This window comes from Lepidochelys kempii, chromosome 21, assembly GCF_965140285.1.
Source record: "Lepidochelys kempii isolate rLepKem1 chromosome 21, rLepKem1.hap1, whole genome shotgun sequence".
NCBI lineage: Eukaryota > Metazoa > Chordata > Testudines > Cheloniidae > Lepidochelys > Lepidochelys kempii.
In genome coordinates, this window is record NC_136400.1 from 1416719 (window position 1) to 1442762 (window position 26044).

A 26044-nucleotide genomic window follows, 5' to 3' on the forward strand; every position below is an offset into this window, starting at 1 on the left:
TTATCCCAATCCCTCTACAATCTACCCCAGTTTGAACACTGTATAACAGTAGTTCTCTCCCTGCAGGAGTCCCTGTGCATCCCTGGATATCTTACTTAACGTTAGTAAAGGTGTACTGCAAAAATCTGAATTGATACTGAGTCAGTATTTCAAAGTGGAGGAAATTCTCTGCTGCATCTGCACATGCAGGACTGCTGCTGATCTATAGTTTACCTACAGGGAACTGACTGGCCACCACAACAGCAGGTAAAACTTGTAGAACACTGTCTCCACTTTGTTCTGTGAAATAGTGGCTTTTCACTCATGGTGTTATTTGTATGTGGCAAAGCAGCATAGCGTAACTTACGTTTATCATAGTTTGTCCTCTAACTTTCATGTGAAAGCATGCAAACTTAGAGCACTGTTTCCATTGTTGGCACACCACAGAATCTCATCTGGACCAGTAAACTATTCATGAGATAGCATAGTTTCAGGTGTGCATGCCTTTGGAAAGGAGAGCAGCAATAGTTTTGATGGTTGTGCAATGTTATTTAAGCTATTGGATTGATCAGAATTACTTTTTTCAGGCAATGTGTAGATCCCAAATTGTTCTATAGACTTTAAATAGAGAATAGTTTCCTCCTGAGAGCCGCTTGTGGATCGTTTGACATGCTGAAAATGTATTTTGCAAATACGGTGACTGGCAGTTAAATTCAAATAAGTATGGTTTGCCCAAGATTCTTGGACTTTTATCAGAGTAGCCATTTTTTGCTGGAGTTACAAACACTGAGAGCCATAAGTGACAGGCAATGCTAGACCAGTAGCTTAAAAACACTGAAAAAGGCATGAAAAAGCTATGCACTATTAAACTGAAGGTCATAATTAAAAATACAATATTGTTCAGGGTTAAGCTGCTGAAATGACAAGTAATGACTTGAACTTCACAGTGAACATCCTCCTAAAAATTTAACAAACCAGTGTTTCTCTTTTTTCCCCCCCCTCAGAAAATCCGTCCCTATTGGATCTAAATTACTTGAAAGAGCATGTTCATGCTAATAACTCTCTCTCTGCTGTTTGGAGAAAGTTAAGTTCACCTTATGCAGCATTTAAAAAAAACAAACCTTAGTGACTTGACTGAATTAAGTTTTATCCCCAAACTACTTTTCAGAGTGCTAAACTGTTAGAATGATGGAGGAAAGTGAGAAATTGACATTAGCTGATAGAACTGTACCTATATGAAAACACAAGTGATTAAACTAATTTAATGAAGGGGAATTTTGAATGTTTTTAAAAGGGTTTCTGGCATATGTACAAGTTTAAACAATACACATCGTATATAACAAATGCTAACTAAAAGTAGGTATAAAAATTCTAGAATCTAGTTTGTCCTACATTTTTGGCTGCTATCTTTTGAGGATTTTTTAAACCTATTTAAAGACTATTTTTGTATTTCATGGTTTCTATAACGCTTGTATTTTCTTAATTAGCAAAATCTTGGCTGAAAATGGGATGCTTACTTTTACAACCATACAGCATTTTGACCGTGCTTGTAAACTATGTAAAGCGTCTGAGATCCAGACAAGAAGATCGAGCTATTTCTAGAGATGGAACACTTTGGCTAATGGCTATAGTAACCTCAAATGGCTTAGTCAAGCAGTTCTCAAAGTGGGTCGCCACCCCATTTTAATGGGGTCACCAGGGCTGGCTTAGAGTTGCTGGGGCCCAGAGCCAAAGCCTGAGCTCTACCTCCTGGGGCTGAAGCCCAAGGGCTCCAACCCTGGGCGACAGGGCTCAGGTAACAGGCCCCCTGCCTGGGGCTGAAGCCTTTGGGCTTTGGCTTTGCCCCCCGCCCCCAGGCAGTGGGGTTCAGGCTTCAGTCCCCTCTTCTGGGGTCATGTAATTTTTTTTTTTGTCAGAAAGGGGTCGCAGTGCTATGAAGTTTGAGAATCCCTGGCTTAGTCAGTTTGCTGTTATGTATTACTAGGCATGTCATATTTTCATAGAAGTTCTGAATGATGGTCACAAATTTCTGAGGGATCACACAGTGGCATAGCAACTTCCATAAAACTTCTATCCACTGTATCAACCACTTTTTGGAAATCTGTAACATTCCAATAAAGTAGTGACTGCCCTTTGATTGACAGTTCTATGGTGATACATAAGGTTGCTATTTGATCTATACATGATTTCTCCCATCTGAACCTTGCCTGTTCTTGTCATAACCTTGAATCTACCCCTTTCTTTATTCTGTTTAGAATATGTGAAAATACTTTACGTGGGCTAGACAGCAACTGAATGCCCCTCCAGGTTTTACTTTGACTGAGGTCTCCTTTCTTTGGCAGCTTTGCTATATGATTCTTTTGTTTTAATTACTGAGCTACTGTATATGCAAGGTCCAGCTTATACAACACCTACCTGTGCCCAATTTAGATCTGATCTTTAATCACTTTTTGTAGGAGTAGCGTGGTATAAGTTGCTTGCCATTTCAGAACAATTTTTGCTACCACGAAGGCTCATCTTCCTGTTCAACTCAGTGCCTTACACAACATAAAACAAAAGCTCTGGAGGAAATCAGAAGTAAGAAGCTTATAGCTGAGGCATGATTTTCTGTTTGCTACTCTTGAGGAGGGCACTGTGCCTGCGGCCCTGGTTCGGAACCAGGGCTCGCCCTCCGGGAAAATCCTCTCCAGGGGCGGATTAATCACTGGGCCCACGGGGCCAAGGCAATCGGGGGGACCCTCGACGGGTGCTCCTGCTGTGGGGGGTGCCGGAGCACCGGATGGGGGGGACGGGCCTGCAGGCTTAAGGGGTGGGGAGGGGCCCCCACTTGCTGTGGCCCAGGGCCCACACCCCGAATCCGCCTCTGACCCTGACTCCGGCAGCGTGCACTCCGGTGGCTGGAGGGCACAGTGTCCTGCACTCACCGCACGGCTTGCGGCCCAAGGAGAAGCAGGGACATGGCCACGCCCACGGGGGGGCCGAGCTGGAGCCGGCGGGCGGCGCAGGGGATCGGCGGGGCCGGGCGCGGTCCCGGCTCCCCCCGGTCAGCTGTTCTCAGCGCCCCGGCGCGTGCGCGCGCCCAGGGGCCGGGCCCAGCGGGGGGGGGCCGGGGGGGCGCTGCCCGCGCGCCGGGTACGTGCTCGGGGGCGGGGCGCGCAGCGCCGGCCGGGACATAAGTAGCGGCGCGGGGGCCCGCTTGAGGCCCCGCCCCGCCCCGCCTGAAGGAATAACGGCCGCCGGCCCCTCGCGGCGGGCGCGGCTGAGGCACTGCGGCCCCGGGGCGATGGTGCTGGGGGCTGCGGCCGCCCCGCCCGCCCGCCGCGCCGGTGAGTCGGGCCGGGCGCCGGCGGCGCTCTGGGGAGACAGCCTGGGTCGGCGTTCGGCTGGCGCTGCCTGCGGCCGAGCGCGTTCGGTGACTCGGCTCGACGGCCGCTGCGGGCCGTGGGGGAGCCAGGCAGAGCCAGTCGAGAGCCGTTTTCCCAATCCGGGCTCGCGCGCTGTCCCTCGCCTCGCTCCGCAGGCTGCCGTCTCCATGGTGACGCTCAGCCGCAGCGGGAGGGCGCCGGGCTGCGCGTGGGGCGAGGCCGGAGCTGGGCTGGGGGTGAGGGGGGCCGCGAGGGGGGCAGACTGGAGCCGGACCTGCCCTTGAGAGGCGGGGCTGGGAGGTGATGGGAGGGGCAGGAGCGGGGGCTGGGGGGGCGAGCGGTTGGCCGGGGAGGAGGCGAGGGGGGCGAGCGGTTGTGGCGGGCGAGCGGTTGGCGGGGGGTTGGGCGGGGCGGGGAGCAAAGGTCATTCCCACCCCTCGGGCGCACGGCTCTGTCCCGCGGGACGGGAGGCCGCTGGGCGCGGCCTCGGAGCTGGGCTCTGCCCGCCTCGGAGATGGCTCCGGCGCCGGGTGCAGCCGCGTCCCGGCCCGCCCGGCCAGTTCCTCTCCGCGCGGCGGGACCCGGCGTGTGTGAGGCAGCGCGCTGCCTTGTTCCCTTCTAGGTCACTCGTTGGGCGCGGGCCGGGGAGCCACATGGCCGCACGTGGCAGAGATGCCATCGCCTGGTACCAAAAGAAGGTCAGTCGTAGGGCGAAGAGCGCCCGTCTGGCAGCCCTGCAGTTTGCAACCCCCCCTTTGCTCTTCCCGGTGCTGAGCGAGAGCGTCCGTCTCTGCCCCAGCTTTGCTAGGAGAGGGAGCTTGGCCAAATCACTGGCGCTCCCTTTGTCTCATTGTCTCAGCCCGTAAACGGGGGATGGGGGACACCTGTCTCCCTGTGGTGGTTGTGACTATTAATGTTTGTTTATAATAGCACAAGGCATGCTTGTTTTGTTGAATGTTTCCAGCTCCCAGATATCTTGAAAAAAAATACTGCGTTTGCAGCATTGTTTTTTAAATTTTACACTGTGCACAACGACATTTTGCTTTAAGTTATTTTAAAGTGATATTTGAGCTACAAAATACATACGTCAATGCAGTGGTTCTCCAACTTTTGTACTGGTGCCCACTTTCACATAGCAAGCCTCTGAATGCGACCCCCCTTACTAATTAAAAGCATTAATATATTTAACACCCTTATAAATGCTGGAGGCAAAGCAGGGTTTGGGGTGGAGGCTGACAGCTTCTGACCTCCCCATGTAATAACCTGGTGACTCCCTGAGGGGTCCCAACCCCCAGTCTGGGAACCCCTGCTTTAATGTATAATGGTCTCTAATCTTTTCTTTGTGGTTTTTTGGGCAGGGTTGATTGAAATTGTTTTGATTTAAACTAGTGAATTATTTTAATCATTTAATTTAAGAAGGAAGTCTTGATTTTTCAGTAATTTATTTTAATTGTTTTGTAATTCTTTACCTTTCAATGTTTACTTGCAACTAAATATAACCATTAAATAGAAATAAAGTTACATATGCTACATTTGGTGCTTCTCTTTGCAAGCCAGGAGGCTAGGCTACATCTATACATGTTCATTTAAGCTGTTATATAGTTTACCTTGTTTACCAGATTTATTTTGAATTGTGATTAGTGACAAGCTCTATTTGATCAGAAATTGTTCATGCACAAAACATTTAAATTGTTTTTAGTTAAAACTAATTTGTTGGGTACTAATTTTTTAATCAAAATAGATTTTGAATTTATAACTAGCTGAGTTAAAGTATTTGAACTGATTGTAGTTCAGGATTTTATAACTAGTGTATCTCCTTCTCTCACACCTAGGAAAACAAGCTTTCCTGCTTTTTCAATTCCCAGCTGGTTTCTTAATTTCAAATGAATTAGTCAAGTCATTAAACTGAACTTGAACTAGAACTGAAATGAAGAAAATCTATCTGCCTGCAGAAGAGCCTGCTGCTGTCAAAAGCTGGTTTAGCACTTGGACCGGTTAGCCAGTGATTTTCAGCAGTTCAGTAGTGATTTTAAAAAATTTGGAAGGAAATATGTACTAAATATTTTTATATTTGTCACTTTAATAGACTGGTAATTTTAGGTCTTAACATAGGTTGTCATTTCAAATTTAACTTTAAGTTTACCTGTATTAAATTTAAAAAAAATCAGGTTGTTAAATCAAATTTTATCAACCCTGTTTTGGTTTGTTGTAAATTAAAGGGTTGTGATGTGAATTTTTTTCCAGATTGGAGCCTATGACCAACAGATATGGGAAAAGTCTATAGAGCAGACTGAGATGAAGGTAATTTTTTCATTTAAGTTGTCCTTTAATTTGCTCTTTGTCCCATGCCATTTATTGGCTCCCTGTGATGTGGCTGTACCAGTTCTGCTTCATGCAAATCCCAGAAGACCAGCAATGAAAGGCGCTGCAGGCCCTAGGTGTACTTAGGGTACAGTAGTTTGTCTTTGAGAAAAATCAATCTGAATGTTATTTTATACACTACCAAAAGTGCTAGGTATTTTATAGAACAAATGAAAAGACCTAGTCCCTGCCCTGAAGAACTGAGAGTCTATTTTCAGATATTACTCAATGACTAGTGGTAAGCGTTGGTGTCTATGCAGGCTACTACCACAGCTCTAATTTAACAAATTCCTTTATTAAATCCAAAAGCTGAATGGAATGTATCCTGTTTCTCTAAATATGCCTAATAAATAAGCAATTTGTTACATCCAAACAGTAACAAAACATTTATAAGCGTTTGATCAAGATACTTACAAACTGGCTAAACCCAGGGCTGCTTAGACCCATATTGGTCAGCTCCAACTTGGTCAGGCAGGTATTAGCAATGAACACTTAGTTTATTTTTTATACCCTTTAACAAGTGATGTCATTGCCAATCTGCCCTCCTGCAACAACCCTCCTGCTTGTGAATTTGGATCTTTCCAAGAGCTCACTGCCCAAGCCTTCCATTTGTTAGGGGTTTCCAGCTTTGGTAATTCCTTACCAGTAATCCTGTTACAGCTCCCATCTGAGCTCAGGTCTCTCCACTGGGTCTCCTGAAGCTCTCTCAAGTAACTTCTGCCAGCTCTTCCATGCTGCTCTGGTCTCTGAGTCTCAGGCAGCTCTTACCCATGCTTCCTGTATCTGGCTTGTCCTATCTCCTTTCTAGGGCTCAGGTGTCCTCTTTTAAGATTAACTGGGAGTCAGCTGACCAATCACAGGTGCACTGGCCTCTTTCCTGTTTACCCCCAGTAAATGGAAATAGTGGCTCTAACTGTGGTTCCTGCAGGGCACAGCTCTTGTTTCAAAATAAATATGAAGTAAGAGCTAAAATAAACAAATATAACTAGGATCTTTGACTAATAAACTTGTCTCCAGAAGAGCACTAGGAGTACTGAATGAGGTTCCTGATGTTAGCACTGGAGATCATCATGGTTTCTGGAGAGATCAGAATAAAGGAAATGCAGACAGTCTTTCGTATTCACAACAAAAATTAATAATCCTTTGTTTTTAAATTTGCAGGGCTTCAAAAACAAACCCAAAAAAAAGGGCCACATACAGCCTGACCTGATAGATGTTGACTTAATCAGAGGTAGGTATCCTTTGAATAATAGAGGTTGTATCAAATGCCCCCAGGTTAAATGTGACATACACTTCTGCTTTATGCAATGGTGGGAGGAGGAATGTCTTACTTTTACCTAGGTCTGACATAATTTAATACTATTGTTTGGTTTCTGAAAGAGGAGCTATTTAGATCATGAGTCAGCAGTGCTAGAAGTTAGCATTAGGGGACCCAGAAGGCCCAGAGTGTGACACCTGGCAGAGGGACTAGAGGCTTGCTGGAACCACAGCATGATCAGCTAAGGGCTGAGGTTGTAGAGAATGTCTTCAGGGGGGTGGTGGTGAAGGGTGGTCATTGTGGGTTTGCGTTGTGGATGACAGCTTACGTAAAATAGGTAGTTGGGAATGGGCAAGTGGGCTAAGAGGAGGAGAAGGGGCTCATATGATTTTGGATTGGAGGAACTGGTGAGTGGCTGACGTTTCAGTTTTTTCCCTTTTCAAATTATACTGCATTTTAGAGGGAGTTTGGCCTTGACTAGGGAAGAAGTTTATAAGTAAGGCGAAGATTTTATCAGTTATACTTAGTGAAAGTCATGGGCAATAACCAAAAATTCATGGAAGCCTGTGACCTGTCCCTGATTTTTGGGGACAAAATGGGGAGGGAGGTGGGTCCAGCACCCACTGCTGCTGGGGCTCCAGTGGTGGCTGAGAGTGCAGGGTTTCCCCTGCAGCTGGCAGCAACTTGGAGCTGTGGGGTCTGCACTTGGTGGCTGGGAGCTGTGGGGTCCTCCCACAATAGCAGCTGGGAGTTGCAGGAGAGCCTCTGCTGGCTGACAGCTCCATCCCTGCTGCCTCAGGGCTGAAGGAAAAATGTCAGGGAGGTCTCTAGAAGTCATGGATTCTGTGATTTCCATGAACTCTGTTACAAAACCTTAGCCTTAGTTACGAGTAAAGCATTAGCTATAACTCCCATTTGAAGTACCTATACATTGTTTATTTTCAAGGCTCCACATTTGCCAAAGCCAAGCCTGAAATCCCGTGGACGTCACTAACTAGAAAGGGGATTGTGCGGGTTGTGTTTTTTCCATTATTCAGCCGTTGGTGGATACAGGTTACATCCCAGCGTATTTTTATGTGGCTTTTGGTGCTTTACCTCATGCAAGGTAAGCATTGGAGGGTGCTGTGCCATAATCTTTTATTTGTGGTTATAAAAAACAAGATATTCTTCTTGTTCACTAATGCCATTTGCAATGGTAAGGAGGCAACTCTGAAGTGTTTGAGCATTATCTGCAGACACTGCACAGCTTTCCATGCAGCATGCTTCTTGGGTTCCACCTTCTGACTTACCATAAGGGTGCTTAAATGACTTACATTGATTCAGCAAAAGGGAGGAAGGATGGTCTTGTGATTGAAGCAGTTTACCAGGGCTCATATAATTGAGAGAGATCTGGGTTAAATTCCTGTCCAGTACTTCCTGTGTAACCTTGGACAAGTCATTTAATCCAGTGGCTCTCCACCTTTCCAGACTACTGTACCCCTTTCAGGAGGCTGATTTGTCTTGTGTACCCCAAGTGTCACCTCACTTAAACTACTTACCAAATCAGACATACATAAATGTTACAGCACACTATTACTGAAAAATTGCTCACTTTTACGATATACTTATGAAATAAATCAATTAGAATATAAATACTGTACTTTTCTATGTATGGTACATAGAGCAGGATAAACAAGTCATCTGTATGAAATTTTAGTTTGTAGTGATTTACCTAGTGCTTTTTATGTAGTCTGTTGTAAAACTAGGCAAATATCTAGATGAGTTGATGTACCCCCTGGAAGACCTCTTCAGTCTGCTTCGGTTCACATGTGTTAATGAATTTAGCCCCCTTTTACAGATGAGGAAGTTGTCTTGTGTGTGGGGTGGGGGAAGGAAGGGAAGAGCAGCATTGTATAGGCATCTAGGTAAGAAGGGATTAGCATTTCCAATACATTCTGTTGAAGCTGCTGAGGGCACCATAGTTCAGGCAACTTTAGTTTGTACTAAAAGATACGTTCTAGCTTAGTGGTTCTCAAACTTTAGTATTGGTGACCCCTTTCAGATAGCAAGCCTGAGTGACCCCACCCTTATAAATTAAAAGCGCTTTAAAATATATTCAACACAATTATAAATTCTGGAGGCAAAGGAGGATTTGGGGTGGAGGCTGACATCTTGTGACCTCCCCATGTAATAACCTCGTGACCCCCCTGTCCCAACCCCCAGTGTGAGAAGCCCTGTTCTGGCTCAACCAGAAGGTGTGGGTTTGATGCAGGAATCACTGGGTGAAATTCTCTGGCCTGTTACACCCAGGAGATTAGATGATCATAATGGTCCCTTTTGGCCTTAAAACATCTGAATTTAAGCAGCCTTTTACTGTTGTCCTGGTCCCTGTGGATTTTTTCCATGCAGTTCCAGGAATATTTGACATCTGGTCCTTCATGCTGGGATTGGTCTCCCCTTGCCTCCTTTTGAGATGATCTTCCAGGCTAGAAATGAGACCACAGGGTGGGGGAAACCTGCTTTGCCACCGCACATGCTAGATCTGTTCTGTGGAGAAATTGCCTACTCCACCCTTCTTTGCCAAAGAACCGAGTTAGCGAAGGTACTGTATATCCTGACGTGCAACTCCCCTTTGTATCAGTCCAGCTTCTGTAATAGTCATTTCTTGAACTGAGCTGGAACTGTATCCTCTGAAGATTGTAAATGGCTTTCATAGACCACATTCTGATAGAGGAAAGTAATTTTTGACACACACTTTTGATCCTTTTTGTGGTTCTGTTTTCTGTTGTGATATACTTACAAATCACATTGCAAAGAAAGAAGGAATTTCAGAGAAGTAGTACAAGGGTCACATAACAAGATGAGGGTGGAGTTAATATCTGCAAAAGCTTTTAAAGTGAACAAAATTAATCATTGGGACAATAATAAAAACTGAGACATGCCCCTTTCACCCTTAGGTAGGAAATTCCCAGTGTAGCTTTTGCATTTGATCCAATTTTTCCTTTTCAGTTATAGCAGTCATGTTGTATTTCATGATACCTGTTGCAAGTGCAAGTGAAATCATTGGACCAATGTGCCTTATGCTACTGATGGGAACTGTTCACTGTCAGATTGTGTCCACCCAGATCAACAAACCCCCAGGAACCAATGGAGGCAGCAGCAGGAGGAGGAGGTGAGATGAAACAGCGCACTAATTGCGTGCATTTGTAGGACTCAGAGTAATACGATACATTATCTTACTGCAGTGGTTCCCAAACTTTTAACAACCAGTGAACCCCTTTCACTAAAATGTCAAGTCTCACGAACCCCCTTCTAAAAATGAATATTTCCTGGGATTTTCTCCTTTACACGTTCCTCCTACACAAGCATTCAGGTCTTGAGCAGTCCAGGCAAACAACGCATATTACAACAAAGCTTAAACTTGTTCTTCATAATAATTTTAAAAATAATACTAGCTGCCTATTTCATTTTAAAAACAGCAAAAAAAATTGACCTCCCTTTCCATTTCTTATAAGGAGTCTTGAAGTTTAAATCTCCTCAGTGTGATAGATATGCTTGCTTTGATCCGCTTAGCTCTTGGAAGTCCAGGGGCTCCAGGCTGCTGGCCCCGTGCTACCTGGGGTCCCTAGGGACAGCTTTGTCTGCCATTCGGGAATTTTTTCCCCGAGAACCCCCTAACACTTTGCAAACCCGCAGGGGTTCACGAACCTCAGTTTGGGAACCACTACCTTACTGGATAAAGGTCTCGTTTGCTGCTGTTTTAAGTAAATATCTTATGTGACTGTAAAATGCAGGGATATGATATGTACCATATGCTTGATTGTGGATAGCCCACCTTCTTTTCCCCTTTCACAGCTTTCATAAGTGCTATCACTCTGTCAGGAAGTCCGGCCACGTTACATCCCTTTTATTCTATGCTTTGTAGTTGGACTGTTTTTCTCATGGAACCTAGATGGTCCAGTTTCTTTCTGTGGCCAGTGGTGTGTGTTCCACAAATGACATCACGCTTATGGCCTTGGGAGCTTGACCAGTGTTTTACACTTGCATTAAGGGAGTGGTTTCTCACACACCTTCAGAGGGGGCAAAGGATGACGTGCCTCTGAGGGCTGTTTCTTGCCCTTATTTTGTTGTATGGGAGACATTGCAGCTCTTTTTATTTAATTTAAAATGGCCCAATGTCAGTCTCAGTGCAGCCTTCTTGCTGAGAGAGAGGCTGTAACTACTACCCTTATGACATTTCCACAGAGACTGTTTTTCCATATGTTTATCTTGTATAATTTTCCACTTAAATCCTTTGTGGTACTAGTGTGTATTCTCCCCCTGGGGACATAAGCATAATTCCAGCTGATGCTAGTAAAAATTACCTGTGCATATTGAGGGGGATTGACCCCAGTCTCTGCATGACTCATTTGACAGAGCAGCTAGAGTGGTGTATGGATTTGGTACGTGATTTTTAGGGTATAAAGATGCTTTGTTGCAAATTAAATTCTCTCCACACTCTGTTTTTTAAATAGAAAATTCCGCAAACCTATGGGTGGTGATGGGAGCAGAGATGCTGGCAGCTGGTCTTCCTCTGACAAAGCCAATAAAGGAGATAAACATTTGGAACCTACATCCATTATCAACAGTTTGTTTGGCCTGCTCTTCCGCAGGAGGTGTGTATGCTGCACCAGGAGGGTGTGTGTGTTTGTAATGGTAGTGTACGAACAGTTGAACATTCAGAAAACAGACAGAACGCTTATGAAGTCACACATTCCAAAGCTGCACAAGTTACAGCTGCTCTTAAATGAAACCCAAGGAACACTGCCACCGGAGGAAGTCTGTCGTCTTAGGAGTCCATATATTTGTCCTTATTCTGGATAGGGGATCATTTTTGGTAGCCTGTTTTAGAAACACAATTGTGCGGTGTTAGAGGCTCTCTCCAGCTGGTGTGAGTGACCCTCCTAAGCATAGGTACTCCACTTCCCCTTAGGTCCCATATTTAGTTACTTTGCCTTGCTCAGTTAAGTCAATTTACCCTTTGTTTAACCTGATCAGATAATTTTTTAAAGTATTTTTTAAGACATAATGAAAATCAGGGAAAAGGAAGATGCACTATTTGGGTTCATCCCTCCTATCCCCACTCCCAGCTGAGTTTTTGTTTATCTGGAAACTTACTCTTCTGATTGTTAACCTCTGATCTAAGCTGTCAGCTTTTGTTACTATTTAAAAAGGTACCTAGTTTCTCCTTTAACTACTTTTTTTACTTAATTACTCCTGAATCCTGCCTTCCCCCTGGATTTAGAATCTGTAGGAAACTTGGGAGCTGGCATTCGACAATGGAGTAGGTTTGTTCCCTCTGAGACAGGGCTGTGAAGTGCCTGAAATTGAGAATTCTGTAGCCTCTCAGCTATTGCTTAATGCTGCACCAGGCAGGCAAGTGACAGAGTAAATTTACATTATCCTTTCAAGAGCTTTGCTCTGAAGTCAGACCATTCTGTTGCGTTTTGATTCCCCAGGTTAAGGAGGGTGAAATTGGTAGCTGATAAAGGGACTGAAACAGAAAGTGGTGTGAGCTCTGTGTATAGTGGCATTAAGCACAGACTTTCCAGATCCGAATATAGGCTGCTGCATTTCAAAGAGAGAGACAGACTTTCAGATGGGGAGAAGAGTCATCGGGTAAGATTGAGTCCTTTCTGCATTGATTCTTCAGTCATGACTGACTTGGTGCTGGCACCTTAATGTCAGATGTAAATATAAACTCCATTTTAACTTACAATAAAACACAAATATGGTAAATATGGAAACCTGTGGGAAGAATAAAGGAGGCCTCCTTATACTGAAAATGCTTGTTTATTTGGATGGTGTGATTATGGAAATCCATTGCTGATTTAAAAGCGAATAGAATTCAAAATTCTACCATGTAAAACATCTGCCCTGCAAACAATTCAGTGCATTGCCCTTCTGTTGGGAGATGATTCAGATTCACCTGATGGAATTTTTGTATGTGACTTTAAAAAACAGTCTTGTTTTATCTATGTAAGCACTAAAGTGAAGGGCTTTGGGATTGGTGAGTCACTTAGACAAGAACATGTGAAGGAAACAGCATTGCTCCCAAAGTCTCTAATACATGAAGGAGGCATTCGGGGAGGGAATAGACTTGGTTGATGGGGGCACAGCTTTCATGACAACAGTCACGTCTTATGCCCAGGGTTACACACAGACTTGTGGATGTTGCTGGCCTTTGAGGCATCAGGCTATGGAAATGAAGGGGGAGGAGACCAGGAATTGAATTATCTCCTTTTCTGTTTTAGTTGCTGGAGAGGTTGGATGTTTCTCCCCCTCTTTCAACTGCTGCAGTGAGACAGGCCTGGCCCATCAATTGCAGAACTTGTGTGATTCTTTGACTCCTCATTCTGCTTGTACTTGTAGATGTAATTTCTCTCTCATTGGCTAAGGTGTTAGACTAGAATTCACACTGTTGGTAACCACAACATTGCAATGGTAATACTGGCCAGATACTCCGCTTGATGCAGATCTGCTTAGTTTTATTAGCCCATCTTCTAGTTTGTTTAGATGGTTGCTTTTCTTCCAGGATGGCTGCACACATATGGGTGGTGTTTCTGATGAGCTGTCAAGTGAGGAGGATGCTGAAGCCATGGCGCAGAGGATTTTGTTACGCAGAAGTGTAGAAGGGGCCTCCAGTGACAATAGCTATGAAGACAAGAATAGGAAACCTCTTACTACTTCAAACCAGTCGGTTTCAGAGGTAGCTCTGTTGGATTACCTTAAGATTCCACAAAGTTTACTGTTACTGGCTGTCAACTAACTTTTCCTTTTTTATTTATGACAGGTCAATCAAGCCATTAAAGGTACCAGAGAGTCCGATAGTGTGGTAGAATCCGAACTAGACTCAACAGCCTTTAGTCAGGTAGGGGTTATAAAATACCAGAGACCTTTGCATCATTTAAGGTGGGCAGAGTGGTACATCTGTTCTATTCAGGTTTTTATACAGTGCTCATCACTGTAGTATCTGAATGACTTCCAGTAGTGCATTGAGCATGTGACTACACATCACTTGTTCTCTCTCCCTCTGCCCAGAGGGATAAGTGTGTGCAGTGATGTCTTATTTTGATAGTTTTTGTTAAATATACCTGTTGCTATGTGTTGCACTTGGAACAGAAAGTGGTGAGGTTTGTGATGGTCCTTAGCTCCTTGCGGAGTTAGTTTCACAGTCTTGGACCAGCTTCTGAGAAGGTTCTGTGTTCCACAGACAGACTTAACTTATTGTTCACAGTTCCAGAGGAGCGAAGCTGTCGATCAGTCTTCATTTCAGAGCTTTAAGCAGTCTTCTAGGGATCCTGGGCTGTCACACTCAATGCTATCTTGGTTTTCCACTCGTTATTCCCCTGTTGATACTTTTATACAGCCCTGTCTTATGGTCAGATCTGCAAAAAACTAAATTGTGAGCATTCATATATGACACAATACTCCCTGCTTGTGGATCATAATAGAATACAGCACAAAAGAAGTGTGTGAGATTAGTTTCCAATGTGAAGTGCTTTCATTTGACCCCATTGTCTACTGGCTGCATAGTCTGAAAGGCATAGTGGTTGCTGCAGTACCAAGGGAGACAGGCTAAATGTGTTTTAGACAACTGGCCAATAACCATTCGGAATTACCACCAGGCAGACTCCGTGGCCCTCAACTGTGTATTTGGGATTATAGTATTTCCAGGTTGTAAAGCAGGGAAGAATTTAGATGAAGATTGTGTTCTCCAGGTAAGAGTTGATTTTTTTTTAATGAGCTTTGTAACTGACACCATTTTAAAAACTCCAATTTTTGTATCTTTTCAGTGCTTTGAATTTTGGACTTTTCATTCAGTTTATGAAATTCTACTGGCAGCAGCAGCATGCTCAGAGGCCTCTAATCACTATTCATTAGAGACTTGGCTGTTGGGAGGATAACATTGTACTGGAGTAAACATCAGGCATCATTCTAAAAATTTTATTTTTCATAGAAATCAAGAAATAAGTCTCCTCTCCAGCTGTATAAATTCTCACTAAACTCTGTCCCACAATGAGGACTAAAATGTGTTCTAAATTCTGGTTCCATTTTCCTGGCCTTCAGAGTTTTCATGAAATTAGCATGTTATTCTGAAGGTGGGAAAACATTAATAGTTTGTTGCTGTAAGTTCATGTTGCAAAAGCATCCCTGTGTAGAAATGCCCTTTCTGTTCTAGCTTGTCAGCGTGGCTTGAGAACATATTACTTGAAGATTAAAAGCTGATTTCTGTACTTGAAGGCTCCGTATGGAAGTTTACAAAAGTAACTTCTCCTTTTCCTTTAAAGGAATCAAGGTCTTGTTTTAGCGGTGGGTCCCAGAGCTGCAGTGTGTCTCGGAGAGATTCTGAAAGCAGCCGCCATGACTCTGAGACAGAGGACATGCTCTGGGATGACCTGCTTCATGGGCCTGAGTGCCGTTCTTCCTACACCAGTGACAGCGAGGAAGGGAATGTAAAAGGAAGTAAACGGGACCTGAAAGAGGATGTTTTCCAACAGGTCTGTTCAACCACTTGCAATAAAAGAGGAGCCTATGAAATATTTTTCTTTTGATGTAGCTTGTACCCTCTAAAATAACACAGGAGGTAAATTCTGTAGTTGTAACTTGTGCAAACACCTTGCTAGAAGTTTCCTTTGCCAGGTCAAAAGGAATAAAAAAGCCATGGCCTAGTGTCTGTTTCCTCTGAGGATGGACACAGTTTAGCAGATGGACATTTCTGTAAAATTCAATGATGAGCATAGATAATTATCTTGCTTAGGATTTATAAAAAGTTACCATCAGTACCTAGACTCTGGTTGGCTGTCTTAGTTAAATATGAACGTAAAAATAAATGATGGCTGCGTTGGACAGGATGCAGGAATGCTCTGGCATATAGACTTGAACGCTGATTCTATGTAGCAAAACTATCCCGATGGAAATAGTGTGGAAATTCAGGATCCCAGCAATGCTTGCTACGAAAGCATCAACATAGCCTCTAAAACTTAAGTGGGAAGATACTATTTATATTCTCCTAGTTCAGGGGAGTGCATATGCACTAATCATAGCTTATCACTCTTTGGATCTAGCATTTCAGTCTTCAGTGCCTGTAATATCCCTTTATTAGTAGTAATAGCAGCCAGAGTGACTGTGAAATGCTGAGGGAGATAGAGGCCACAAAAATAATAATGAGGGCTTTCAAGTACCCCCATATTGACTGGGTACATGTTACCTCAGGATGGGATGCAGAGATAAAGTTTCTTGACACCTTAAATGACAGCTTCTTCGAGCAGCTAGTCCTGGAACCTACAAGAGGAGAGGCAATTCTTGATTTAGTCCTAAGTGGAGCACAGGATCTGTTCCAAGAGGTGAATATAGCTGAACCGCTTGGTATAAATTTAACTATAAATGTGACTCTAAATTTAACATTCCGGGGAGGGGACACCACAGTAGCATTTAGTTTCAGGAAGGGGAACTACAGAAAAATGAAGAAGTTAAACAAATTAAAAGATGCAGTGCCAAAAGTGAAATCCCTGCAAGCTGCATGGAAACTTTTTAAAGACACCATAATAGAGGCTCAATTTAAATGTGTACCCCAAATTAAAAAACATAAGAGGACCAAAAAAGTGCCCCCATGGCTGAAAAAATAAAGTAAAAAATTGAGGCAAAAAGGCATCCTTTAAAAAATGGAAGTAAAATCTTACTTAGGAAAATAGAATGGAGCATAAACTCTAGCAAGTGAAGTGTAAAAATATAATTAGGAACATCAAAAAAAGAATCTGAAGAACAGCTAGCCAGAGACTAAAAAAGTAACAACAAAAAATCTAAGTACCTCAGGTGCAGGAAGCTTGCTAAATCATCCAGTGGCCCCACTGGTTGAGATGTTAAAGAAGTAATCAGACTATAAGGCAGTGGTCTACAACCTTTTATGCCCAAGATCACTTTTTGAATTTAAGGGCAACCCAGGATCTACCCTGACCCTTTCCCAAAGCCCTGCCCCACTCATTCCATCCCCCTCTGTCACTTGCTCTCCCTCGCCCTTGCTCACTTTCACCAGGCTGGGATAGGGGTTTGGTAGAGGGTGTGGGCTCTGGGCTGGGGCTGAGGGGTTTGCAGTGTGGGAGGGGGCTCTGGGCTTAGCATTGGGGTGCAAGCTCTGGGAGGGAGTTTGGGTGCAGGAGGGGGCTCTGGGCTTGGCAGAGTGTTGGGGTGCAGGAGGGAGTACAGGGTGCTGGCTCCAGTAGGGGGCAGCAGAGTTGGATTGCAGCCTGCCACTGGGCAGCACTTACCTCTAGCAGCTACCAGTTGGTGTCGCAATGTGTCTGCCACTAAGGCAGGCTCCCTGCCTACCTCGGCCCTAACTCTACTCCTGGAAAGTGCCAGTGAGCACCTGTGGCCCCGGGGAGGGATGGGTGGGCAGCATGTGGCTCTGCATGCTGCCCCCACAGCCCCCTATTCCCAGCCAATGGGAGCTGAGGGGGTGGTGCTTACAGGCAAGAGCAGTGTGCTGCAGGGCCGCTCTAGCCACTTCTAGGAGCGGCATGGGGCTGGGGCAGGCAGGAAGCCAGTCTTAGCAGCAGCCTCGCTGCACAGCTGGAGATCCTCCGGGATCGACTAGGAGATCCTCCGGGATCGACTAGGAGATCCTCCGGGATCGACTAGGAGATCCTCCGGGATCGACTAGGAGATCCTCCGGGATCGACCAGTTGGTGACCACTGCTATAAGGCTGTTGGAGAAAAATTAAATATGTTCTTTGCATCAGTCTTCATGGTTGAGGATGTGAGGGAGATTCCCAAATGTGAGCCACTCTTGGTAGATAACAAATCTGAGGAACTGTCCCAGATTGTGGTGTCATTAGAGAAGGTTTTGGAACATATTGATAAATTTAACAGTAATAAGTCACCAGGACCAGATGGTATTCACCCAAGAGTTCTGAAGGAACTCTATATGAAATTGCAGAATTACTCTAACATATCATTTAAATCTGCTTCTGTACCAGATGACTAGAGAATAGCTAATGTAATGGCAATTTTTAAAAATTGGCTCCAGAGGTGATCCTGGCAATTACAGGCAGTAAACCTAACCTTATTACCAGGCAAATTGTTTGAAACTATCATAAAGAACAGAATTCTCAGACAAGACACACAGATTAATATGATTTGTTGGGGGAAAGTGTCAGTATGATATTTGTAAAGGGAAATCATGCCTCACCAGTTTACTAGAATTCTTTGAGGGGATCAACAAGAATGTGGACAGGATAGTGTACTTTGACTTTCAGAAAGCCTTTGACAAGGTCCCTCACCAAAGGCTCTTAAGTGAAGTAAGCTGCCATGAGATAAGAGGGAAGGTCCTCTCATGGATCCCTGACTGGTTAAAAGATAGGAAACCAAGGGGTGGGAATAAAGGGTCAGTTCTCAGAATGGAAAGAGGTAAATAGTGGTGTCCCCCAGGAGTGTGTATGGGGACCAGTATTGAACATTCATAAATGATATGGAAAAAGGGTATTACAGATAAAACAAAACAACAAGATAGTTAAGTCCAAAGCAGACTGAAGAGTTAAAAGGATCTCTCAAAACTGGGTGACCGGGTAACAAAACGGCAGAAAAATTCTGTTGATAAATGCAAAGTAATGCACATTAGAAAATATCCCAACTATACATATAAAATGATGGGGTCTAAATTTGCTATTGCCACTCAAGAAAGATCTTGGAGTCATTGTGGATAGTTTTCTGAAAACATCCACTCAATGTGCAGCAGCAGTCAAAAAAGCAAACAACGTTAGGAATCATTAAGAAAGGGATCGATAAGACAGAAAATACCATATTGCCTCTAATATAAATCCATGGTATGCCCACATCTAGAATACTGCATGCAAATCTGGTCACCCCATCTCAGAAAAGATATTGGAATTGGAAAAGGGCAGAAAATGATTAGGGGCATGGAACAGCATCCCTATGAGGAGAATCGTAGAATCATAGAATATCAGGGTTGGAAGGGACCCCAGAAGGTCATCTAGTCCAACCCCCTGCTCAAAGCAGGACCAATTCCCAGTTAAATCATCCCAGCCAGGGCTTTGTCAAGCCTGACCTTAAAAACCTCTAAGGAAGGAGATTCTACCACCTCCCTAGGTAACGCATTCCAGTGTTTCACCACCCTCTTAGTGAAAAAGTTTTTCCTAGTATCCAATCTAAACCTCCCCCACTGCAACTTGAGACCATTACTCCTCGTTCTGTCATCTGCTACCATTGAGAACAGTCTAGAGCCATCCTCTTTGGAACTCCCTTTCAGGTAGTTGAAAGCAGCTATCAAATCCCCCCTCATTCTTCTCTTCTGCAGGCTAAACAATCCCAGCTCCCTCAGCCTCTCCTCATAACTCATGTGTTCCAGTCCCCTAATCATTTTTGTTGCCCTTCGCTGGACTCTCTCCAATTTATCCACATCCTTCTTGAAGTGTGGGGCCCAAAACTGGACACAGTACTCCAGATGAGGCCTCACCAATGTCGAATAGAGGGGAACGATCACGTCCCTCGATCTGCTCGCTATGCCCCTACTTATACATCCCAAAATGCCATTGGCCTTCTTGGCAACAAGGGCACACTGCTGACTCATATCCAGCTTCTCGTCCACTGTCACCCCTAGGTCCTTTTCCGCAGAACTGAGAGATTAATAAGACTGAGAAAAGGAGTACTTGTGGCACCTTAGAGACTAACCAAAAATGTCCGATGAAGTGAGCTGTAGCTCACGAAAGCTCATGCTCAAATAAATTGGTTAGTCTCTAAGGTGCCACAAGTACTCCTTTTCTCCTTGCGAATACAAAGTAACACGGCTGTTACTCTGAAACCTGTCACTAAGAAGACTGGGACTTCTCATCTTGGAAAAGAGACTACTAAGGGGGGATATGATAGGTCTATAAAATCATGACTGGTGTGGAGTAAAGTGATGTTTACTCCTCATAACACAAGAACTAGGGGTCACCAAATGAAATTAATAGGCAGCAGGCTTAAAACAAACAAAAGGAAGTATTTCTTTACACAGCTTCCAGTCAACCTGTGGAACTCTTTGCCAGAGGATGTTGTGAAGGACAAGACTGTAACAGGGTTCAAAAAAGAACTAGATAAATTCTCAGATAGGTCCATCACTGGCTATTAGCCAGGGTGGGCAGGGATGGTATCCCTAGCCTGTTTGCCAGAAGCTGGGAATAGGCAACAAGGAATGGATCATTTGATTACCTGTTCTGTTCATTCCCTCTAGAGCACCTAGCATTGGCCACTGTCGGCAGACAGGATACTGGGCTAGGTGGACCTTTGGTATGACCCAGTATGGCCGCTCTTATGTTCAGCGCCACAATCCGGATCAGGGCCTTGTGCTAGATGCTGTTGGATATACATGCAGATAGTTTTTCCTTGAATGGCTTATAGTTTAAATGTTGAAATTTAAAACTGTATTCAAACATTTTCAGTAAAAATGCTGCCTATTTTGAAACCATTTCCTGTAGATAGTTGAGAAATGTTTTCAGTATGTTGTATCAGTGTTGCATTTTCTTCTCCAGAACCATTTGTTCTGGCTTCAGAATACGAGCCCTGCATCTGCAAAAGTAAGTGCCCTGATCTGGGAAGGAAGTGAGTGCAAGAAGGTGGACATGTCTGTGCTGGAGATCAGCGGGATTATCATGAGCAGAGTAAGGATTGATTCCTCTCCCCTCCCCCCATTCTAAGGGCATATTTACACTACAGAGTTAAGTCTACTTATGTTAGATTGATTTACAGCCCCAGCAATAAATTACTAGTTTTCCTGTCCACACTACCCTCCTGTCAGCGGTGTCTCCTCACCAGGATTACTCGCACTGACCTAAGCTCCAGGCAGAGCTCCCAGCTGCCACCCAGGCTCTCAGCTCTGCACTCCCCATGAAGCAAGCTCCCTGCAGAGTGGGGAGCTGAGAGCCCAGGTGGGAGCTCTGCAGGGAGACCACACTCCAGGCTCTAATGCTGACAGCTGGAGCTCACAACTGGAACTCCCCCTACTCAATTTCAAAACAAGAACCCTACCAGCAGTGAAATTGACATTGTCAATTTCATGGATTTGGCTGTCAGACACCTTGACAGACAAAAGGTGGATGCAAGTAAATGTCTATACAGACAGTGCATTCCCCAAACTACGTCAGCCTATGCCTAGAGCATCTCGCTGAGGTGGATTTACTAGGTCGGCGTAGTGGGCAAGTTACAGCAGCAGGAGGAATGCTGTAGTGCATAGGCTTACATAATTTGCTTTACATAACATAGTGTAGAAATGCCCTAAATTGTGATTATCTGCAAACAGGACAAGTCCAAGTACCTTTTTTTAAAGATGGCCCTAAATACTCTTAACTAGTAGTTGCAGAGGGATTTAAGAAAATACATGAATTCGAAGCAGAGGGTATGACTCCTGGTCTAAGAATAACAGTAAAATAATACCTAGCTCTTACATAGTGCCTTTCATCAGTAGATGCTTACGTCCTGTTGACATCATTCCCTGCTCTGAGCGACAGGGAGCTGGAAGCTTTTGAGTGCAATTAAAATTAGTGGCTCATGGCTGCTGCTGTATTTTGGTCACTCTTTTCCCTTTCTCAGAAGTGAGATTCCTACTCAAGGTAGGTGAGACGGCTATGGAGAAGGGGGGGATGGACAGGTCATTCTGAGGGGGAGGAAGTGATGTCATAATATGGAATCGTTTTATGTCACACTTTTGGATTTTCACTTTTTCATTGTAACTTTCTAGTATGTTTTCTGGTTTAATTTTGCTCATTTGCTGTGTACCGAGTTTAGTGAGTAGAGAGATGAAGTGTGTAATGGCTGAACTTTATCTTACAGCCACTTCAAATACTGTTTCTTTAAACATGTCTAGTGAAGCAGGAGGTTACGTATGTACTTAAACATACAGGTTGCCTAACCGAGTTTTAGAATTTGAGGATTTTCCCTATTGGTGTTTAACATTGTACTTACAGTAATTTTAAAAATTAGTTGTAGCTTGTATAGTGCTAATGATATTTGCCTATTCTCCAGGTTAATGCCTATCAGCAGGGAGTAGGCTATCAGATGCTGGGAAACGTTGTCACCATTGGGTTAGCATGTCTTCCTTTCCTCTACCGGCTCTTCCATACAAAGAATCTTGAACAGCTGCAATCCATTTCAGTGAAGGAACTTTTGAATATCTTTTGTGGGGCTCCTACCATCACCCCCGTCATTGTCTTGGCTGTGATTAACTTCCTTGAGCGTCTCTGCCTGACTTGGATGTTTTTCTTTATGATGTGTGTTGCTGAGAGAACATACAAACAGGTTTGTCTAAATGTGCTGTTACCTTTCATGAACATATACATTTCTATTGCAACATTCAAGCTGCTGTCATTGCTTCCCCTCTTAAAGCCGCAGCTGAGACGTGTTTGGGAGCAGTAAGACACTGGGGAATGCTGGGATATCTTTATACCTGAGGTGCTGTGGCAGGTCTCTTCCCCTGAGATACAAAGACTAACGTCCACCGTGAATTAGTCTTTAAAGCTTGCTTTTTTTCTCTGTACTGCTGAAAGGAAATTAACCTTTAAGTACTTGCTATCTTAAAAGTCTGAGGCAAATTGGAGCAATCTAGGAAAAGGTATTAGCCCTACCTGTACTGTGAAGCCTAGTTATGAGACTTCTCTTAGAAAGAGAAATAAGTGTCCCACTTGGGGTCACATTCATTATTTCCTGGTGAAGACTACAGCTGCCTGGCTGGACTTGATTGGCCTGAAGACAAATCCTCTGATGGGCCCAGGTCATAAGGATGTGTGTTTGTATCTATCACATCCTTCCACAGGGGAATGTGGTTAACAGTTTTGCCAGTTTGCTACTGTTAATATAGATAGGGTATACTGGGATGAGTGGTATCCTTTAGTATCTCTCATTTATTAAAGCTGTCATGGTTTCCTCTTATACAGGAATGTTATTCCTACCACTGGCAAGCACAAATAACTTGTTTAGCAACTAATGTACATATTATATTAAGCACCATATGGAAGCTAACATTGGACTATAACAATGTGGATTTTCTTTACTGACACACTTTTCTTTGCAGCGGTTTTTGTTTGCCAAACTTTTTAGTCATATAACATCTGCCCGGAAAGCCAGGAAGTATGAAATCCCCCACTTCAGACTCAAGAAGGTGGAGAATATTAAAATTTGGTTATCACTGCGCTCCTATCTAAAGGCAAGTCATGATCCAACGAGTGCAAGTATGTTTAAATGTTAACAGACTAGAGCAAATGGTGTAAACAAAGTTGGTGGAAGGTTGCAGGTGGACTCCAGGTGCAGAAGCTGGAGTTGAGGATATTACAACTCTTTCCTGGGTAGCGAAAAACTATTGCTATATTTTACTGAAGTTCAAAAGGTTTCTCAGATTTGATTAAACGTTTGTTTCCACAGAGGAGAGGACCCCAGCGATCTGTGGATGTAGTTGTCTCTTCCATCTTTTTATTGGCTCTATCAATTGCTTTCATATGCTGTGCACAGGTGAGACTCCCATTTATGTTTTGTAAGCAATAAAAAGCCAGTGGAAAAATTCCTGTCAAGTATAACTGGTAACTGCTTTGAAGGTGGATTTTAGTCCTTAAATAGATTTCAGAGAGGCTTTTTTCCTTTTGTAGTTAAGTATAGTTGTTAGCAACAGTTTGCAGAACGGTTTCATTGTGCTGCAGATGAATGCTTATGCTTTCGTGAGTTAACTGCCCTTCTCAACTTTGGCTTTGCATTGAGTGTAGTAATGTTGGGATCCAGTGTCGTTTGCTGAGGGAAAGACTCATCCAATCACTTCCTTTAATAATCAAAATGCATTTACATTGGGCAGCACTCTTCAGAGTATCTAGCTATCAGATAGCAGGGATAAAGAGAATGATTATTAATATATTAATCAGGCTGATATAAACTGGTCTGTCTTCACTTTAATTACTGTCCTACCTTTATTCATGTATTTGTGGGTGGCAAATTGCTTTGGCTGATAGATGTTATGGTGGTCACACAAGCCATAGCTGCTTCTATGTGTTGAATAGAAGTGTTTATGGTAGGTGAATAGGAACATTTCAGTTTATTTGCCAATTTCATTGTTTCGTTTAATACAGGTTTTAAAAGGGCATAAAACATTCCTGAATGCAGCTTACAACTGGGAGTTCCTCATCTGGGAAACAGCCCTCCTCCTTTTTCTACTGCGCCTGGCATCATTGGGCTCTGAAACCAACAAAAAATACAGTAATATTTCAATCCTGCTCACTGAACAGGTATCTCAGCTGCAGGTGACCCTCCATGGGCTTACTGTTCTCTAGTATCAGAGTAGCAGCTGTTAGACTGTATTCGCAAAAAGAACAGGAGTACATGTGGCACTTTAAAGACTAACCAATTTATTTGAGCATAAAGCTACAGCTACAGCTCACTTCATCGGATGCATTCAGTGGAAAATACAGTGGGGAGATTTATATACATAGAGAACATGAAACAATGGGTGTTACCGTACACACTGTAATGAGTGATCACTTAAGGTGAGCTATTACCAGCAGGAGAGCGGGGGAGGGGACCTTTGTAGTGATGATCAAGGTGGGCCATTTCCAGCAGTCTCTATTCAAGACTAAGTTAATTGTGTACAGTTTCCAAATTAATTCCAATTCAGCAGTCTCTCGTTAGTCTGTTTTTGAAGTTTTTTTGTTGAAGAATTGCAACTTTTAGGTCTAATCGAGCGATCAAAGAGATTGAAGTGTTCTCCAACTGGTTTTTGAATGTTATAATTCTTGACGTCCGATTTGTGTCCATTTATTCTTTTACATAGAGATTGTCCAGTTTGACCAATGTACATGGCAGAGGGGCATTGCTGGCACATGATGGCATATATCACATTGGTAGATGTGTAGGTGAACGAGCTTCTGATAGTGTGGCTGATGTGATTAGGCCCTATGATGGTGTCCCCTGAATAGATATGTGGACACAGTTGGCAACAGGCTTTGTTGCAAGGATAGGTTCCTGGGTTAGTGGTTCTGTTGTGTGGTTGCTGGTATTTGCTTCAGGCTGGGGGGCTGTCTGTAAGCAAGGACTGGCCTTGAATAGAGACTGGGAGTGGATGGGTCATTACACAAAGGAAAACGATTTCCCCATGTTTATTCCCCCCTCCACCCCCACTGTTCCTCAGATGTTCTAGTCAACTGCTGGAAATGGCCCACCTTGATTATCACTACAAAAGGTTCCCCCCTGCTCTCCTACTGGTAATCACCTTAACTGATCACTCTGGTTACAGTGTGTATGGTAACACCCATTGTTTCATGTTCTCTGTGTATATAAATCTCCCCACTGTATTTTCCACTGAATTCATCCGATGAAGTGAGCTGTAGCTCACGAAAGCTTATGCTCAAATAAATTGGTTAGTCTCTCAGGTGCCACAAGTACTCTGTTTTCTAGTATGAAAGTGATCTTTGTGGTTCAAATAACTCCTCCCTCATTTCAGCTTAGTGCTTTTTTTAAGACCCCTTTGAATTTTTTTATTCATAATAGAGCAGCTCCTCCTACAGCAGGCTTAAAAGAAAAAAGCCAGTTATCCAGGCCCAAATGTTGTTCATTTTTTGGTTGATAGCTGGGGGTGAGAAGAACTCTATCACTCTGGGGAAAATTGGATGTTTGTTAATCTATTACTGCTGCACTTAAACTGCAAGTAAGCACCATTCCATGGGCAGGGTAGTGACTTTTTTGCATAGGTCTTCACAACTGACTGGTCCCTGTGCTGTAAACAGCTGTGACTTGGGTGAAGTGATTGAATGTAAAATCTGCTCTAATACCTGTTTCTGTCACAGATCAACTTATACTTAAAGATGGAAAAGAAGCCAAACAAGAAAGAACAGCTCTCTCTAGTGAACAATGTTTTAAAACTGTCTACAAAGCTACTGAAGGTGAGTTCCTATCCTTAACTCTTGTTGCCTACCAAAAAAGACAGTTAGGTCACTAGTGTGCTGAGATCAGTCAGTGCCTGTTATGCTGACCAATGTCATCTCATTTCTTCCTTGTATTCTCATTTGTTGTCTGTCTTAGCCTGTAAGCTCTCTGG

General features: G+C 43.8%; 2 protein-coding genes across 8 annotated transcripts in view; one reads left to right on the plus strand and one right to left on the minus strand.

Moving 5' to 3' along the window:
* Positions 1-3098: 3098 nt before the first annotated feature.
* The window catches only part of PHTF1 (putative homeodomain transcription factor 1), a 31923-nt gene continuing 8977 nt past the window's right edge, over positions 3099-26044 (plus strand). Inside the window, exons 1-17 of one of the 7 annotated variants that reach the window (XM_073319478.2) lie at positions 3099-3305; positions 3967-4042; positions 5589-5645; positions 6867-6936; positions 7910-8068; positions 9952-10114; positions 11457-11597; positions 12441-12600; positions 13517-13690; positions 13775-13852; positions 15273-15482; positions 20511-20639; positions 22000-22272; positions 23045-23176; positions 23392-23478; positions 24084-24239; positions 25794-25889. In XM_073319478.2, coding sequence (XP_073175579.1) covers positions 3998-4042; positions 5589-5645; positions 6867-6936; positions 7910-8068; positions 9952-10114; positions 11457-11597; positions 12441-12600; positions 13517-13690; positions 13775-13852; positions 15273-15482; positions 20511-20639; positions 22000-22272; positions 23045-23176; positions 23392-23478; positions 24084-24239; positions 25794-25889 — 2130 coding nt within the window. In that variant the 5' untranslated portion in view covers positions 3099-3305; positions 3967-3997. Of the gene's footprint in view, positions 3306-3561; positions 3581-3785; positions 4043-5588; positions 5646-6866; positions 6937-7909; positions 8069-9951; positions 10115-11456; positions 11598-12440; positions 12601-13516; positions 13691-13774; positions 13853-15272; positions 15483-20510; positions 20640-21999; positions 22273-23044; positions 23177-23391; positions 23479-24083; positions 24240-25793; positions 25890-26044 lie in introns of those variants that run through there. The other 6 variants (XM_073319479.2, XM_078849826.1, XM_073319480.2 and 3 more) reach the window with 6 other exon arrangements.
* Positions 24124-26044, minus strand: part of MAGI3 (membrane associated guanylate kinase, WW and PDZ domain containing 3) — a 211910-nt gene continuing 209989 nt past the window's right edge. Inside the window, exon 22 of the mRNA XM_073319477.2 lies at positions 24124-24189. The gene's annotated coding sequence lies outside the window, so the exon portion shown is untranslated. The remainder of the gene's footprint in view (positions 24190-26044) is intronic.